Below are 19,218 nucleotides of genomic sequence, written 5' to 3' on the forward strand. Positions count from 1 at the left end.
GCAAAAGCTATTAGCTCCTGTTTTTTATAAACTTTTGACTTTCATTTTAAGCATAATTTTTATATAAAATATTCACTGACATCTCAGACTTTATACTGCAGTGATACTTATCATTTTTGTCTTTTCAAAGGAAACAAAAATTAATAGTATAGCTATTAAAGGCTGCATTTAAATCATACCTTATGATTGGCAGAATGATTTATGTCAACTCTGGAGAAATATATCAAAAAGATAGGGCCATCTGCTAGCAAAGTGTACTCATTATGCAGCATCAAGTGATTTTCCTGAATACTTGAATTTTGCCACTGCAGATCAATTTCACAGCATTGGAAACTGTCTCTGAGCTACAGGATAAAAATAAATTTTGTGCCTAAAGAATCAAGAGCGGTCTTGAAAAATGTGCAAATAAATAACTGAGCAATCCATTTATATCAAATATTTATGCAAAGATAAATTATTTTGTTACACTGTAAATTTATGTCCATTCAATTTACAGTACACCAACTAAAGTGGAATGTATGAGGGACTACAGGAAACAAAAATGTAATGATTACTACAAACAATTTTAAAACTGACACATATTGTAGATATTTCCGCCTATAAACCTCAAATGCGTTGTCCCTTCCATTGCTAAGTTGTAGCCGAGTTACTTCCCTTAGCAAAATAGACACATCCTCTTTCTTTATTTAGCATCACATGTTTCATTTAATTAATAATCAAATGTTACATACAAAAATGATTGGAATAGTTGCCTCAAGGGAGAGCTTACAGTTCATCTTGGTGATCCATTGCAATCTCAAGCCATTCCAAGCTAATGTGCTGAGATGACATTATAATGGAGCCCGACTGTCAAATATTGTTTTTGCTTTGTTTTCAGTCATTAAATTGTTATACCTCCATGGTACTGTCCTTCCTGGGGTTCTTTGAAATCCATAATGTGGACTGGTTTGGGCTGGTTTTTGTTCTTCCTTTACTAAAAAATAGAAATATAAAATAATTTCAATTCATTTGATCCCCCTGTGGCTCAGATTTAGGATGCGGCTAGGTCAGGGTATGTCAGACTTGCATCCATCCATTAATTCAGAGTTGCCTCTGTTATTGATTTAATGTAGTTTCTCCTACAATAAAGTTATACACAAGCTCTGCCTAAATGCATCACCACAGTGATCAGCAAAGGCAAAGAAACCACTAAATTATATTTGAAAGGAGGGTAAATTATTTTGTCTCCCTGTAGACTTAGATTGTCCATGCTGTACTATATTGTTTAGGTTCAGATTTTGCCACCCTTCCTTATGCTGAGCAGTACCTTATGCTGACAGCAGTCCCAGTGGCAAGGTTTTCTTCCATATGAACAAGTAGGACAAAATCTTTCGTTACAACTTGATCCATTTTCTACTGAAATCAATGGGCATTGGAGAAGACCCTAAATGAGGGTCCAATGACTTATGAGGAGAGGCTGAGGGAACTGGGATTGTTTAGTCTGTGGAAGAGAAGAATGAGGGGGGATTTGATAGCTGCTTTCAACTACCTGAGAGGTGATTCCAGAGAGGATGGTTCTGGACTATTCTCGGTGGTGGAAGAGGACAGGACAAGGAGTAATGGTCTCAAGTTGCAGTGGGGGAGGTTTAGGTTGGATATTAGGAAAAACTTTTTCACTAGGAGGGTGGTGAAACACTGGAATGTGTTGCCTAGGGAGGTGGTGGAATCTCCTTCCTTAGAAGTTTTTAAGGTCAAGCTTGACAAAGCCCTGGCTGGGATGATTTAATAGGGGATGGGTCCTGCTTTTGAGCAGGGGGTTGGACTAGATGACCTCCTGAGGTCCCTTCCAACCCTGATATTCTATGATCCTATGAAATGATGAACTGACCACAGTAGAAAAGTCCTAATTATGGCCGGTCAAAAAAATTTCCAACAACATTGGTTTTTCCTGGAAAATTGGGGTATTGAGTAATAAAAAGTGTTTACTTTCTACAGGAAAAAAATATTTTTCATCAAAAAATGGAAGTCTGAAAAAATTAATTCTGAAATGTCGCCACAGTACCTCATGTTCCCATTTTTTTCTGTGGGCTGGGATCCCCAGCCGGACTTCATCTTGCATGATCTACTGGGGCTGGGACTTCCAGGATGCACCACTTCCCCTCACCCCTGAGGGGGAAATGGTACATCCTGGGAGATTATATCAGATCAGGAAGCCCAGATTTTACAGGAGAATGGGAGCAAACTACAATGCCTATCTTACACCATGGCAGCAGTTCAAAATCCAAATGCTTTGGTTCCCAGACAAAATATTTCAGTTTTTTATTTTTTCCCAAAGGGGAGGGGGGTAATTGGAGTAATTGAAAAGATTCCCATTTACTTCAGTGGGTTTTGGAGCTGGGCTGTATTCTTCCAAGCTTTACTCCAGTTTTACACTAGTGAATCCAGCCCATTTTGTTCATTTATGTCTGCGGTACCCTGAATGGAAAGTCATCTAACCAAAAAACAGTTAAAAATATGCACTCTACAGTACAACATATCTAAATACCATGGATCAGAACCTCAGCTGCTGTATATCTTCAATGGGTTCCATGAAACTGTGACTATTGACACCAGCAGAGGATCTGACTCTGCATGCAATTTCTGCGAACAATGTTAAGTAAGGAGCAGTAAATAGTTTGAGGATATTGTCTGGAATTGTTGCTTTGACTGTGAAATACAATCATAGAAACTGAGACATATACCAGGTTGGAATTTAAACTTTCTGCAAGGCATTCAGATGATAATGGAGATGGGTCTGTGAAGCAGTTTCTCCTTGCTTCCCTGGAAGAAAGGAAAAGGAGAGCATCTAAGCATGAATGAGCTGAGTGTTGCTACTAATTACAGGAGAGATGCTCTGCTTCCCTTTACCACTACCCTGGAAGAGCCCAAACCATCCAAAACTGCCCATGTTCTTCCAAGCTAAGCAAGTCCTGGAAGGCCATGGGTTATGGCTCCACAGCAAGCTAACCTTTCAGAGGAAAGGTCATCCTCCCATGAAAGCCCACAAAAGAAAAAAGGGAGAAGAAGAGACTCATTTGTAAGTTGGGAACTTCCTTTCGTGGTAGAACTCCTCACATAAAGCACTGGAGTTCCCAACTTCTTGTGCTCTGCTCTTTCTAGCTCTTGGAAAGTGCAAAGTCCTTTTCTTGGATGAATTATTACAGTTTCAGGGTCATGATCTGAAACCCACTCAAGTCAACAAGTCTTTCCATTGACATCACACACTCACATTCTTGCATGGTCTATCTGGAAAGATAGGCAAGGCCTGAACTCAGCCTTTTAGAACCCTTTGCATGGTAACGGAGAGTGTAGAATGAGCTGCTAAAAAAAAAAGATCATGAATGTACCTGCCATGCTACTTACCTAGAAGGCCAATCCCACTGTTATGCAAGGTGAGATATATCTCCTAATCCTTACAATGTTATGGATGGATGGCCTTCATCACAACCTTCATGGAATCTACCAAGGCCCTTTTGGTCAGCATTGGAATCACAGTGGTTGTATGGAGGTATGGATTTGCCTGACACGTTACTATTGGTGAGGCTGGGAAATGCAAATCTTCCACTTCTTTGTGTGGAAGTGCACGTCATTAGGATACCGTACACATTCTAATGTAGGCCTCATGCATCTGGAGGGATACGTTTACTAAATAACTGTGTGATGCCAAGGAATACCGCAGTGATAGTTTATATAAATATCAGGAGATTGTTTCTCATTTGGGGCAATATTTTTTTTAACGTTTCAGAAATTGCTTATCTTTTATTTTGTTTTCTGTTTCACAAGGACGAATTAAAACTGAACCCCACCAAAACAGAGAAAATTAAGCCTTCCAAATTTTAAAAAATCTAAAAGAAAGCCCACATGGAACATCGCTCCATTTTACTGCCGAAACTCTCCCATCGGCTATTCCCTGGGTCCTCAGAGTTGTTAGTGATCCTGCCCTCCCACCAAAGCTGACATTCAGGGGCAGAAGAGGGCCAGCAATGAAGTACTAGCATCACAGTCATATGTATGTGCTTGGGAGGAGGGAGGCGCCACCACCAATCAATATGCTACAAAAGTGCTAACTGCTACTGTCAAAACAGATGCATTCTTAAATGTTAGCTGCTGTGATTTCAGTGCTGAGTGCTGGAATCCAGGTAATTACACTGTCCATAAACATGTTTGTTTTTGTAAAATTCTTCTGCTCTGGTGGTGTCTTTCTTGCTCTTCCTGGATGGCTAGTGAATCAAGACATATCAGGCTGCTACCCCTTTAAGTTTTTCTCCTAGCAACTTATGCCCATTCAGCCAGGGAAGAATTCACCCTTTGTGCAGAAAGTTGGGGGAGAGGGGTGCTTCTTGTGCATACTCCATGTCAGTGAAGCTTCCCAATGTCATTCCCAAGAGACCAGTTCTAATATAGATGGTGATCAGGCTGGAGGAAGTAAAGGAAAATTGCAACTGTAGGGGCAGAAAAAATTGTCCTCCTTGGAACTGGAAAAATTCCTTATGGCAGCATAGTGTGTCTTAAGGGATCTGTGGATCTACATTAGGCCAAAGCCTTTTCATTGGTGAAAAGCCATGAACATGAATTTTCAGCTGTCAGATATAAATAAGTTGTTTGGATTTTCAGGGACAACAAGATGCATACAGCACAACTAAGAAGGAAGCAGGGGAGAGATGTAAGCATTCTTTATGTTTGAAGAGCTTGCTAATGGAAACCTGAATTCATCATTGTAAGACAATTTCATATCAGTGTATTGAAAGTATTTACCTTTTGTGTAGCATCTGGAAACAGCAAGTACCAAAGGCCACTAATATCAACAACAGCAGTGGTATGGTTGGTATAACAACATAAATTAAATTTGGAATTATACCTACAAGGAAAAAAAAGTCTCTCATTAGTGCATACTGCATTGAAAGATGCTGTCCCATCTCACTGTATCTCTCTGTACGCCCACAGAGTTCAATTCTGAATTCCTTGTGCAGAAAGACTGCTAATCATTTTAGAAGGAAGATATGAATGTATTAGGAATGTAAGAATAAGCCCCCAATATTTCATGCAAAAGCTGTCCAGAAGGTGCATACTGTAGTTTTCAGTATAAGATTAATATCTCATTATACTTACACTGCAGCTAAAATATACATCTATTGTAGCAATGTACACTTGATTACATGCTATGGGCTGAATAGACACAGCTCTTATTCAGCCATGCAAGGGAGTAAGAGGGCATAAGTCCCAGGTCCACTCCCCACCCCCATTCCCCTTTACAGTCTGAAAAGTTACAGGCTGCCCTTATGTCATTTGAACTTTTTTTTTTCTCAGTATAGCAGTTAAAGAACAAAAACAATTCCTGAAGCATTAAGTCTCCTTTGAGATAGGAAGAGGTGAGGCCCTGTCCACGCAAATGCTTACAGTGGGCTCAAGAAGAAGGATGTTTAGACTCCAGAGACAGCTGTTGTGTGTATAATGAAGGAACCATCCTTTGCCCCTTCATTAATATGCCACCATAGACTTAACATGCTGCTGCTTACTGACCACCATGTAGTAACAAGCAATCATCATTGTACAGCTATGTTTAATAGGATCAGCTTCCAGGTTCAAGAGAGAAACTGTGATTACATTTTAAATAGGTTTATACCCACATTTCATTACCGTACATAAGATAAAGTACTCATAGTTGTCTAAACCTGACCCACAAGCTCGTACTCTGGATACTGTACTTCTTACCGACTATTTTTGAATATACTTTCACTTGCAAGAGCAAATGTTTAAGGCCAGTTTATTTGTTAATCGTAATTTGGCTTTCTATATACCATAGCACTAGTGTTAAATACAGTCTCTTTGTATGTCATGCATTGAAAAGCATAGTACCTATTTATTTATTTATTTATTTATTTACTTACTTACTTACAACAACAGCATCTGCCCTTGAGTGCTCAGATGAAAAATTGCTCTGAGAAACTAAGCAGGTGCAAACGGAGATCCACGGTTGGTTGCGGCTGCTGCTGCTTATCTTTCCCATGCACCATTGTAAGCCCCATGTTTTACCTCTCCATTATCTAGCATTTTTCAGGATTCTTTTTTTCTTTCTTGGCCTATTAGCATTCTTGTTATATATTCAGAGAGCTGCACAATAATGATGACATTTTAAAATAAAATGTTATTCTTTTAAATGACAACAATGGCAACAAAATAGTCCATTGACTCATGTAAAAGTATATGGGGGGGGGCTGGTAATGGGACATGTGGGCATTCACAACAAGGGAATTGATTCAAATCCAGTTGAGATGGATAGTAGTGGAAAGTTAATGCCATCTTTCAGCTGATCAGTGAGCCAGATGTTGAGCTGCTCCAGAGAGATGTTGCGTGCCTCAATGCCCACTGACATTTGTGAGAGTTGAGGGAACTTAGCACCTCTCAAGAATTGCTTGGAACCATGCAGATTATCAACCCTTAAATTAAATGAATTGGTGGGTCTCTGAGCAGTTCTTAGAGGGTAGATGGCCCCATACCAAAAAACAACACCACAGCAGGAACTTTTCTTGGCAGTTTCTCAGATGCTCTCAACCTAGAGATGATCCCTCCAGATAGGGGTTGGGGTACATGGGGAACCTTGCTTTACCATAGGGCTATTGGGTAGATAAAACAACACTTCAGTCCCTAGAACTATCAGTCTGGCACCTTTTGTGAGCACTAAAATTCAGTTTTAAAAGAGAAAACAAGTGTCTTATGTTTGTGTTAGACCATTTTACACATTGCTGGCCTTGACTCTATCAGAGATATTTGAGGCCTGATCCTGTAATCAGATCCACAATGGCAGAACCTTGTGCCCTGGTAGAGATCCACTGAGTTCAGTGGGGCACTGGTGAGGTGCAAAGGTCTGATCCAGGTTCATGCAGATCCAATTGCAGGGCTGAAGACACAGTAGCAATATTTGAAATAGTTGAGTATTCCCTCCCAGAAAGCTAATCATAACCATTGATTCCTGCAAGAACAACTAAAAGAAACTGATCAGAAGTCTTGGATTATTAGTCAAGAGTATTGTGATGGGGTGGACTAGGCCCAGAGGACCCCTGCTGGAGGCCTCCAGGTGCTACCACACTCCATCTCAGAGAGGAGTTGAGTCCTCCAGCTGGCCTAGAGAGGCTGTGGAGTGGGGGAGAGAAGCAGCCAATGAGAGAGGCTGCAGGAAGCAGCCAATCATGGCCCAGGAGGGTGATACAAAAGGAGCTGCAGAGCTAGAGTCAGGTAGTTGTTGTCTGGAGCTGAAGGAATGAGGACTGTGTTCCTGTCTGGCTGAAGAAGCAGCAGCAGTACCATGGACAGATCAGTTGCTGGCAAGGACCAGAGAGCAAGAGGGAGCTCCTGGCTGGCTGCTGGGACTGAAGATAGAATAACAGCTGGGGCCAGAAAGGGTGAAGAGTTCAGGAAGCCCTGGGGTCATGGCCCCATACCAGGATTGAGGGACTATTTGAGGCTAGCCCAGAAGGGGCTGTCGGACTGATTAAGGAGTGAGTCCAGGGAGGGCTGCAGGAGGACAGTGGCTCCAGGGAGGAAGCCCTGGGGGGTCTGGCCCCATACCAGGGCCGGGATTATGTAAAGACTGAGCCTAGGGAGGGCTACAGAGATACCAATGGAGGCATACTGGGATAGGCCCCTGGTGGATTGTACACACCAGAAGGGGTCCGTTTTGTTTCACATACAGATTGCATGTGTGACTTGGCCAGAGGGCTGAGGTGTTGAAAACCTGCCTAAGAAACCACCGACAAAGGTCACTGCAGACTAAAAGAGTGAAGGCACATGCACCTGGCCAGGGGACACTCATGAGAAGTGGGTGCCACCCCTTACAGGTATATTTGCAGCAGAGCTTTTAGGAATAAACTGTCCAATTCCCATCAACAGGGAAGTTGCATATCTAATCTAATTCCCTCCATCCTCTGTTACTATTTTACTTTGAACATTAAAACACTATGAATAAATTACCTGTTTCAGTAACAACTACATGAGAATTATCTTCTCGTTTGTTTTCATCATAAGGCTTTCCTGCTGCCACTGATGGGAAAACCTCTGAAAAAGAAGTTAAACAGATTAGAAAAATAGCAACTGTATAAAGAGAGGTTATTACATATTGTAGCATCTGTTCATAGTTTTTTATGTTTAAAACAGATTCATATTTGTTATCTGAACTGTTTCAGCATTGAATAAGTTATTGGAAGTAAATGTGTCTACAGAACTTTAGTGTATTGTTAGGATTAAATATGGAATAGGAATTAAAAGCAGCAGTGTTTTGAACTACATCTATATGTTTGCAACTACATCTGCAAATATTCCTCTCTGCAGGATTCTTTTTCAATATGTTCCACTACTAACACAAGTCTGTTTAAAAAAATAAAAAACTATGTAACTTTTCCTGGAGCCTGTAAATGATTCATGAGATTGTGTCTTTACCATTACAACTCAAGCTAAAAGTTTTTTTAAAGTTTCTTACCATAATCTGTCTCTGATCTGTCGCCTAGTTCTTTTTCTAGGACATTATCTGTTAAATCAATAGTTTGACAATGAAAGAGTAAGAGTAATAAAACAGACATCTTTTACATTGTTTTACACCTAGTACCACAGCTCAAAACTACGCCCCCATGTTCATTAAAAAGCACAATTATTGCAGAGTTCTTTAACTTCATATTTCAATATTTGGCAAGCACCTTTCTGAAGAATGTTTGACACAAAACATTCAAGTTAAGAGTTGGTATCAAACTACTTCTAGTCCATACTTCTGTACAAATCTATATAAATAGAAATGCTGCAGTTTAGCCTTAAACCCATTTTTTTTTTCTGGTGGAATTTACTAGTTTGTTGGATGAATAATTGAACCCACCCTTTTCTTGTGTCAGATTTAATTTGAATACAACTTTTCTTAACATCTCACTTCTCTGATAGTTAGAGGACCCTAGAACATACTAAAATGGGCAGTTGTCTTAATAGTGTGGGCTAAAGAAACCTTTTCTTATTTCCAAGATGATTATCAAAAAATTAGCTGTGGAGCAATAAGAAGTATGAACTAGATGTTTTGAGGGCAGATATCAAGGGGTTTTTTTTTGTTTGTTTGTTTTTTCGCTACAGACATCCCTAAAAACAAAAAAGGATACATCAGGGAACGATTAGAAATTGGATGGTAAGGAAATGCAATCATTGCAGAAGAGGAAGATAATGTTCCATTTCTAATTATAAATAACCAGTTGGAAACCATAACTATAAGACATGCAGCAAAGGCCAGTTAGGATGTAGAAATGGGAGAGTGGGGTTATGTATGTCTAAAGGATTCCATAGATTATTGAAATTATTTTGAATGGAGAGGATGATCACAGAAGTAGAATTTGTATGGTTATTTGACAGGTTTCAGAGTAGCAGCCGTGTTAGTCTGTATCCGCAAAAAAGAAAAGAAGGACTTCTGGCACCTTAGAGACTAACCAATTTATTTGAGCACAAGCTTTCGTGAGCTACAGCTCACTTCATCGGATGCATTCGATGAAGTGAGCTGTAGCTCATGAAAGCTTATGCTCAAATAAATTGGTTAGTCTCTAAGGTGCCACAAGTCCTCCTTTTCGAGACTAACCAATTTATTTGAGCATAAGCTTTCATGAGCTACAGCTCACTTCATCGAATGCATCCGATGAAGTGAGCTGTAGCTCACGAAAGCTTGTGCTCAAATAAATTGGTTAGTCTCTAAGGTGCCAGAAGTCCTTCTTTTCTTTTTATGGTTATTTGGATACCATTCCCATGCCATAAGATTATGAACACCAGTTGTATTACTGGTCTTTAGCTCAAAACAGTAATGCTCAGAGTTCAAAGAGGTAATAAAATCTACTACAATTACTTCAGCTTCTCCGATAAAAACTGGTTACATTGGGACATGGCTTGGAGAAAAATGTCAAAATACTAGAAACTATTGCTTCTAGAAGTAGCTAATTCTGGAACATAAAAGGGTGGATTAATTTTTAATTTGATCTGAAAATCAAGATGCAGGAGGAGTTGGCTCAAACTAAATGTGGTTATAGCTACCATTATATAATTAAGATCCACATCCTTTCAAGGTGAATGAGATTCAAACCCACAGCTAGTACTGTGACATTAAACATAATCAAGGGAGGTCCCTCATCTCCCCCCGCCCCCAACTGAAGATATTACTTAGATGGAAAACAAAAAATTGCAAGTGAACATATGCAGATTAGGCCTGGAGGCTGGCTGAGTAAGGGCTTGTCTACACTACCACTCAGGGTCGATCTAAGATACACAACTTCAGCTCCGTGAATAGCATAGCTGAAGTCGACATACTTAGATCTACTTACTGCGGTGTCTTCACTGTGGTAAGTTGACAGCTGACCCTCTCCCTTTGACTCCGCTTGCACTTCTCGTTCTGATGGAGTACTGGAGTTGACAGGAGAATGTTCAGCGGTTGATTTATCATGTCTACACTAGACACGATAAATCGACCCCCACTGGATTGATGGCTGCTCGCCGATCTGGTGGGTAGTGTAGACAAGCCTCATTGCCTAATGAGTCACAGAACTCTACTCACAGCATGAATTTCAGTAGCTCCATCATTAAGATGAAAAAACAAGACATGTTTAAGTACTTCAGAAGTAGGAAGTTTGAGGAATGGAGATCAATTGGTTCTCCTACTCTGATTTTTCTAAATTTGTAAATCTCGCTGAGATTGAAACAGTCACCTTAATCTGCATGCAGACTGTTGAGATTTACGGTCTGTAAGGTGTAAAACATTCTAGTTTGTAATGGACATCTTGTCACTTTTGTGGTTAGAGGTTGATTGTGTAGGAAGCTATTGGATGGGAATCTCTGCAGGTTCAGATTATGCAACTGAAACTCTGGTTCAGTGTAAAACTCTGGTTTTACATGCAGCCTGGCTTTGATGAGGCTGGTTTACAACCTGTTTGTTTTTTGTACGCAGTTTGGCTAAATTTATCCTGGTATTTGTAAGTTCTCTTTGTGGCCACAGTGGACAATTTAAGACTCAGTAATGCTTTGAGTACCATAATCCTGGTAAGAGACATGGTGTTTATCTACTGCCAAGCATAACTACGATAACTAAAGTTATAGCCTCAACTTCAAGCTTGCTTCCAATTTCCTTGTTCTGGCTGTCCAGTTTTAAGTCTCCACAACTGGTATATGCAGGATCCAGAAAAGATTCCCATGTTGTCAAGGTTCCTCCCCCACTCTGAACTCTAGGGTACAGATGTGGGGACCTGCATGAAAACCTCCTAAGCTTACTTTTACCAGCTTAGGTTAAAACTTCCCCAAGGTACAAATTAATTTTATCCTTTGTCCTTGGAATATCCACTGCCACCACCAAACTCTAACTGGGTTTACTGGGAAATGTAGTTTGGACACGTCTTTCCCCCCCAAAATCCTCCCAATCCTTGCACCCCACTTCCTGGGAAAGGTTTGGTAAAAATCCTCACCAATTTGCATAGGTGACCACAGACCCAAACCCTTGGATCTGAGAACAATGAAAAAGCATTCAGTTTTCTTACAAGAAGACTTTTAATAGAAATAGAAGTAAATAGAAGTAAAGAAATCACCTCTGTAAAATCAGGATGGTAGATACCTTACAGGGTAATTAGATTCAAAACATAGAGAATCCCTCTAGGCAAAACCTTAAGTTACAAAAAAGACACACAGACAGAAATAGTCATTCTATTCAGCACAATTCTTTTCTCAGCCATTTAAAGAAATCATAATCTAACACATACCTAGCTAGATTACTTACTAAAGTTCTAAGACTCCATTCCTGGTCTATCCCCGGCAAAAGCAGCATACCGACAGACACAGACCCTTTGTTTCTCTCCCTCCTTCCAGCTTTTGAAAGTATCTTGTCTCCTCATTGGTCATTTTGGTCAGGTGCCAGCGAGGTTACCTTTAGCTTCTTAACCCTTTACAGGTGAGAGGATTTTTCCTCTGGCCAGGAGGGATTTTAAAGGGGTTTACCCTTCCCTTTATTTTTATGACACATGTCATTTCTGGAAGTTAAGCCAAACTGAAAAATCCCTGGCCTCTTGTGTCCTCATCTGAACTGGACTCTCTCTCTCTCTGTGTGCGCGTGTGTGTGTGTGTAATTTTCTTCCTGTTGCGCTGAACCTTCCTGATCTCCATTTACCTGTATTCATTTTACAGATGGGGAAAGTGAGGGACAGATAAGTTAAGTGACATTTCCAAGACCTCACAGAAAGTCAGTGACAGAGCTAAAGGGCGAGAACTAGTGTTACCTGAAAGTGGTGAAAATATTTTGGCAACATTTCACATGAAAACATTGGCCAATTCATTTCATCCACTTCTCAAGTTCTTTCAGTACAGTTTTCTGCAAAATGTTGAGGATCCCAAAATCCCCAACATTTTCTGCCAAAGCAGTGCCTTTTCTGTTAACATATACCACATATGAAATCTGACTTTAGCTTTTTCTTACCTGGACTATACTTGCAGATAAAATTGTGCTTCATGTTGCATCTGTCATCGTTCCACTGGTAAAGGTAAGCCCCCCCTAGACCAGGGTTTGCAGTTGGTTGATGATACATCACAACACAAGCTTCACTTCCACAGGAAGGCTCATCCGTATACCAGTTTCTAGCCGTGCATATAAATCAAAATGTTCAAAAATTGCAGCTAAAAGGCCCACCGTATCATCTAATGGAACCATTTGCAAGCATCCAGAAATGCCATAGTCTAGCGACGGTTATAGTACATAGGCTCCATTGTCCCTTAAAGCAGAATAAGCTGCATTTCCCCCCTCTCCTGCATGGAACAGAGTGGGGGGTCTACTACCAGTCTTGCTGGTCTTGGAGCATCTTCCTGCAGTTAAGGAGCATCCATGCAGATGTTCCTTCCCTCCCTTCTGATGCCTGCTTCCCCTGCCACCTACCCACAGACGCCCTGCAGATTATGGCTCCTGAATTTTGCCATTTGTTCTACTAGTCTTTAGCTGAACCAGGAAATCTAATGGGATTTCCAAAATCTGAGGTGTGGGCAGAGTGAGTTACTCTAAACAGTCTGCACTAATTTACGCAGCTGTTGGCCTTCTAGTTTGGGGCCAAACTCAGCAGAGTTTGGTTGCCATTTTCTGACCCCCCGCCCCGCACCTCCGCTCCTTTCAACTCCACAGAACTGGAATCTTGTGGAGCCCTTACTTCTATGAAGCTGGGGGTGGGGGACTGAGACAAACATGCCACAGAGACAGCACTTCATCCTTCCACATCCCCAAGTGCAAATCCATTGGCTCAGCCTCCCCTTTGTTATTAGCCCCACTGAACAACTTTTCTATATGCTTAAATTCACAAAACATTTTACTTTTTTGGGTGCTGCACACACTGTGTTTCCCTCCATAAACCCTCTAAACTATAGGCAATCTCCCAGACTTTTACCTGAATGATGAAACAGTTCCATCAGTCCACTGGTAGAGCTCAGGGCAAGCACTTGATATTGCTTGCCCCTCTCCGCTTCTCCACAATCCGATCCAGAAGTCACCGTCAGAAATTCCAGAGCCTGACTTGGTGAGGTTTTGTAACATGTTTTCTATGAGCTTCTGTTCAGTTTCATTTTCCAGACTTAAAAGCACACCACCGTCGATTTCACAGGCATGGTGGGCCTCCTGAAAGCCCACACGTCTTGACAAGTCCTGGAAGTAGGCTATCTTGTAACAGGGATGCTTGAAATCTCCGTAACACACTTTTTGACCTGAAAAATATATATATATATACACACACAGCATCAGCTAGAGAATACAAATGAAAAGCAATCACTGAAAAAATATAGTTCAGTATAAATGCAGTGACAAAGAAGATGAATAATATTTCTCCTTGCCACGTGTGGAAGGAAGCCATGCTTTATTTTGGTTGGGTTAATGTTGCTGAACCCCCTATCTCTAATTTTAATACTGCTGGTGTCATGCACATCTTGGTCCCTGTCCTAAAATCCCTAAGCAGGTGAAAGTCCCATCAAAACCATTGAGAATCCCTTTGGCAACTATGGGAATTTTCCCTGCTTAAGGACTGCAGGGTTGGGCCCCTTCCTAAAAAGTAGTCTTTGTTGTTGTTTTTTTAAATACTGTATATGGGACCAATCCCACTTCTATTGGCATGAATGGCGAAAACTCTATTTGCCTTTAATCGGCACAAAATTAGGCTCTAAATTTCCAGGGTCAAAAAGGAGGTCATGAGTGTCTTGGGTCAGTTGGTTCCTGCTTGGTTGGATTCTCCAGTATTTATAGTTTTACCCTATGTCCAAGCATGTTCGATGCAGTCAGTGTAAACTACAGACGGCACCTGAGACCATAATAATACATAGCCAAGCAGAACAATATAATCAAAATATTCTCAGAAAGCATCAAATCTAATGTGCTCACACAAATATTTACTTAAACTCCAGTTTGATAAATCTGTTTAAAGGATCAAACCAAACAATCCAATGGCTCTTTTTTAAAAGAAACTGAAAGGTAAAGAAAGTGAAACTGCACTTATTATATATTTACTTTCTTCCAAAAGCAGTTGAAATGTGTGCTTACCATACTGTATTTGCTATTGACCTGCTTTAGAACTTATGCTTTCAATCTAAAATGACAAATGATTGGAATCAGAGCAAATTAGTGGTGTCAGCTATATATATAATGTGGTGAGTGCTGCTGAAGCCCATTCATTTTTAAAAATGTACCCGCTGTATGTATAGTCATCTCGCTTTTATCTTAAAACTTTACACAATTTCTTTTAGACTTCTCATCATTGGACTAACTAAAAGCCTCGTTATCAAAGAATCATTTTTCTTTTCTGTTCCAATGCCAAAATAGAAAATGTGCAAATGACCGCGTTGTGTAAAGTTAACAAAGGCCTTAAAGAAGTAATAAGAAATTACTATAATTATCTAGACTGTTTGAACACAAGCAGAAAACAATTTTACCATTAAACCTGTAAAAATAAGCTGTTCATAAGCCATATTTGTTGAAGAGGAGCATAAATGATTATTTTTACTTGAAAAAATCTACCTCTTTTTATACTAATTTTTAACCATAATAAATGTTAACAGATCTAGGTAAACACCCCAGTGACTTTATATCTGAACAAGTTTTATCCTATTTAGCTTGATAAATGTATATTTTTTGTAATTAGGATGCAGAAACATCATCGTGCAACTTAAATTTAATTTTCCCTAAAAGTTTTTCCATACACAAAGTGTAACCATATTCTTTCAATCAAAATGGCCTTTATACGATATTAAGAGAATGACAAAACAAGAAATAACAAAAGTAGGTCTTCATGAAAGAGTGAGCACACAGTGGATCTGATTTCCCTCCATTAAGTTATTCTTAATTCACATAAGCAGATTGTATTTGCACACTTCATAGTAGCTGCTTGTCTCCATTTAAAGGTTTATACAGCATAATTCTTGGAACTTCTGGCTAACGGCCAGAATTGTATTCAAGTTGCATTAAGCAATAGTTAGTATGATCCAATCCATCCTAGCTAAATCCAAAGTTAACTCCCATTGCTACAGATTTTCAAAGAAAAACAAATGTGGCTCCTCTGTGTTGTAAAGTGAGTACACAGTGGGTCTGATTTCCCTCCATTAAGTGAGTAGGGATGACCCTTATATTTAGTTTGCCTACCTCTTTACATTATAAATTATTCTTGTGACCTTTCTTGAAAAGCCCTAATACTTCCATTGTTTGAAGCAGGCATTTGAAATTCAGTAGGGAGAAGGGGTGGGATGAAGCGGGGCCTCATGGAAGGGGTGGAATGGGGGCGGGGATGGGGGAAGCAAGAGGGGGTGTCAGTGATGCACTAGTCCTCATGTGGCCCTCGTGATCATTTGAGTTTGAGACCCCTGCTCTAATCTAAGGCCAGGCTGATGCCAGCTCCACATACTACACAGACAACCCTGCAAGAAGACAGCTTCCTCAAGAGTTGGGGGACAGAAATTCTGACTGGACTTGCTCTTACAATGCCTCCCAGATTCTGCACATGACTCCAGAGGTCCAGTCTGGAGGCTCACGTGATATTCGGTGGGATTCTGTCTCTAGAGGAGGAGAGTAGAAGACAAGACAAGACTATGATCATCAATAGATGGCTCAGGCAGTGGTGCTATAAGGAGGGCTTTGGGATGTTCAACAACTAGGAGGCAATGATGGACAGAAGACTTTTCTCACAGGATGGACTCCACCTACGTAGGGTGGGAAATAAACTTTTGGTATGGAGGTTGTCACAACTGATTAAAAGAGCTTTCAACTAGGAATTTGGGGAGACAGTTGGGAGATGCTCATGTAATTGCCATGCCTCTAACATTGAGTGGGAAGAAAATCAAGTAACAGAGGATACGGCATTAAAAAAAAGAAACAACAGAGGGTAGGAGATTGGACATCAAGAGGAAAGATGGTGCCAATACCAATGACAGTAACAGACAGGTAGGTGATACTGGCCATTAAATGATTGTGCCTAATAGGGCGAGAAATGTGGGTGAAGCCAAACAGAAACAACTAAGATGTCTGAACACCAATGCAAGGAGCCTGGGTAACAAAATGGAGGAACAAGAACTACTAGTACAGGAAGTAAAACCAGCTATTATAGGGATAACAGACACATAGTGGAATAGTAGTCCTGAATAGAATACAGGTATTGAAGGGTATGTGTTGTTCAGGAAAGACAGAAATAAAGATAAAGATGGTAGAGTAGCATTGTATATTAACGATGAGGCAGACTGTAAAGAAATCAGAAGTGATGGAATGGATGAAACAGAATCTGTTTGGGTCCCAATCACTTTGGAAAGTAAGGTAAAAAAGGTTCTACTGGGATATTGCTTAGACAAAGGAAATGCAATAGATCTAATCTGCTCAGTAAAGCAGTTGATACAGTTCCACATGGGAACTCATTAGTCAAACTGGAGAAAATGGGGATTAATATCAGAATAAAAAGATGGGTAAGGAACTGCTTAAAGGGAAGGCCACAGTGGGTTATACTGAAAGATGAACTGTCAGGCTGGAGGGAGATTATTTGTGGAGTTCCTCAGGCATCCATCTTGAGACCAATCTTATTTAACATTTTCATCAATGACCTTGTCACAAAAAGTGGGATTTGCTAATAAAATTTGTGGATGACACCAAGTTGGGAGGTATTGCCAATATGGAGAAGGACCTGACTATCATATGGAAGAAGGAAGAATATCGTACAGGAAGATTTGGATGACCTTGAAAACTGGAGTAACAGAAATGGAATGACTTTTAATAATGCAAAGTGCAAGGTCATGCACTTAGGTACTAACCACAAGAATGTTTGCTATATGTTTGGGATGTATCAGTTGGAAGCTGCAGAGGAGGAGAAAGATCTGGGTGTATTGGTCTACTACAGGATGACTATCAGCTGCTGATGCAGCCATGAAAAAGGCTAATGCAATCCAAGGATGCATCAGGCGAGGTATTTCCAGTAGAGCTAGGAACGTGTTATTACCATTATTTAAGGCACTGGTGAGACCTGTTCTGAAATACTGTGTGCATTTGTGGTCTCCCATGTTTAAGACAGTGAATTCGGATGCAGAGAAGAGCTGCTAGGATGGTCAGAGAAATGGAGACCCTACCTTATGAGAGGGGACTTAAGGAGATTGTCTTGTTTAGCCTAACAGAATGGAGGCTGGGTGGAGATATGATTGCTATCTATAAATACATCAAAGGAAACAACACCAGAGAGGAAGAGGAGTTATTTCAGTTAAGGACCAATGTTGGCACAAGAACTAATGGATGTAAACTGGCCATCAAAAAGCTTAGGCTTGAAATTAGACAAAAGGTTTCTAACCATCAGTGGAGGGAAGTTCTGGAAAAGCCTTCCCAAGGAAAGTAGTGGGTGCAAAAAACCTAGCTTGTTTTAAGAGTGAGACTGATAAATTTATGGAGGGGATGGTATGATGAGGATCCCTACAATGGCATATGGTCCATCCACTACAACTATTAGCAAATATCTCCAATGGCCACAGATGATACAGTAGAGAGCTAGGGCTCTGAGTTGCTACAGAGGAATCTTTCCAGGGTTTGGCTGGTGGGTTTTGACAACATGCTCAGGGTCTAACTGATCACCATATTTGGGGTCAGGAAGGGATGAATTACAGTATTTTGTAAAGGTCACATTGAAAGAAAGGGTTTTTCAACTTCCTCTGCAGATGGGGCATGCGTCACTTGCTGGTTTGAGCTAGAATAAATGGTGAATTCTCTTTAACTTGAAATATTTAAATCAAGATTTCAGGGCATCAGTAACTCAGTCAGAGGTTATGGGCCTACTGCAGCAGGGGTGGGTGAGGCTCTGTGCAATGTGCAGGTCAGACTAGATGATCATGATTGTCCCTTCTGGCCTTAAAGTCTATGAGACCTTAATAGGAGGTGTATTGGTGATGAGAGATTACTGATTATCATGATTTCATGAGAGTTACTTCATCACTTACGGTCAAAGGCATCCCCCTTATCAAACTGGAGCAGCCAGGGTTGGCACATAGGGGGTGCTTCCTGAGGGCCGTGATGGGGAGAGGGCCATCCCAGGCTATGGAACAACAGTGGAGACTCTCTGGAGATGCTACTGCAGCCCTTATTGCTGTGTCCCCAGTTTGTGAAACCTAAGTGGATCCATATCCAGATGGATAAACTGAACCTCTCCTTCCGCAGAGGCTATTGTACTGCGTTGCAGAGTGAGCCCCCTTGGAGCTGGTGTGCAAAATATAAAGGAATGTGCAGGCTCTTCAGACCTTTTCTACACACAAAGTTGCACAGGTTTAACTAACCATGAGATTTCTAAACCCATTTAGTTAAACCCATGCAACCTTGTGCGTGGACACACTTAGGCCAATTTTAAACCCAGTTTGTATTACTTTAGTCAATATGGGTGTCCACACTGGAGTATGCACTGGTTTAACTCAATCAATTTTTAAAGTGACCTCTACTTCATCTGGTAGCTTCCACAACTGTGGCAAAAGGCATAGGTTTTGTTCCTTAGAATATCAGGCTAATAGCTATTCCCGAGGCACAGTATCTATAGAACATCACAGAGAAAAAAGTCTGTGAATAGCTGTAAGTGGCATGTTTTGGGATCCAACCCCTCATATGCAAATGAAACACCTGAAATCAGATGTTAGGTTCTTCAGAGACAGTTGTGAAGTTCTCTGTGCTCTAGCTAAATTAGTTCC

General features: G+C 40.6%; 1 protein-coding gene across 1 annotated transcript in view; it reads right to left on the reverse strand.

Annotated features, from left to right (window-relative positions):
* Nucleotides 1-888: 888 nt before the first annotated feature.
* Nucleotides 889-19,218, reverse strand: part of CHODL (chondrolectin) — a 46,310-nt gene continuing 27,980 nt past the window's right edge. Inside the window, exons 2-7 of the mRNA XM_077807275.1 lie at nt 13,434-13,746; nt 12,482-12,639; nt 8,492-8,539; nt 7,987-8,070; nt 4,774-4,876; nt 889-973 (exon numbers count right to left, since the gene is read on the reverse strand). Of these exons, the coding sequence (XP_077663401.1) occupies nt 889-973; nt 4,774-4,876; nt 7,987-8,070; nt 8,492-8,539; nt 12,482-12,639; nt 13,434-13,746 (791 nt within the window). The remainder of the gene's footprint in view (nt 974-4,773; nt 4,877-7,986; nt 8,071-8,491; nt 8,540-12,481; nt 12,640-13,433; nt 13,747-19,218) is intronic.

This window comes from Eretmochelys imbricata, chromosome 1 (assembly GCF_965152235.1).
Source record: "Eretmochelys imbricata isolate rEreImb1 chromosome 1, rEreImb1.hap1, whole genome shotgun sequence".
Taxonomy (NCBI): domain Eukaryota; kingdom Metazoa; phylum Chordata; order Testudines; family Cheloniidae; genus Eretmochelys; species Eretmochelys imbricata.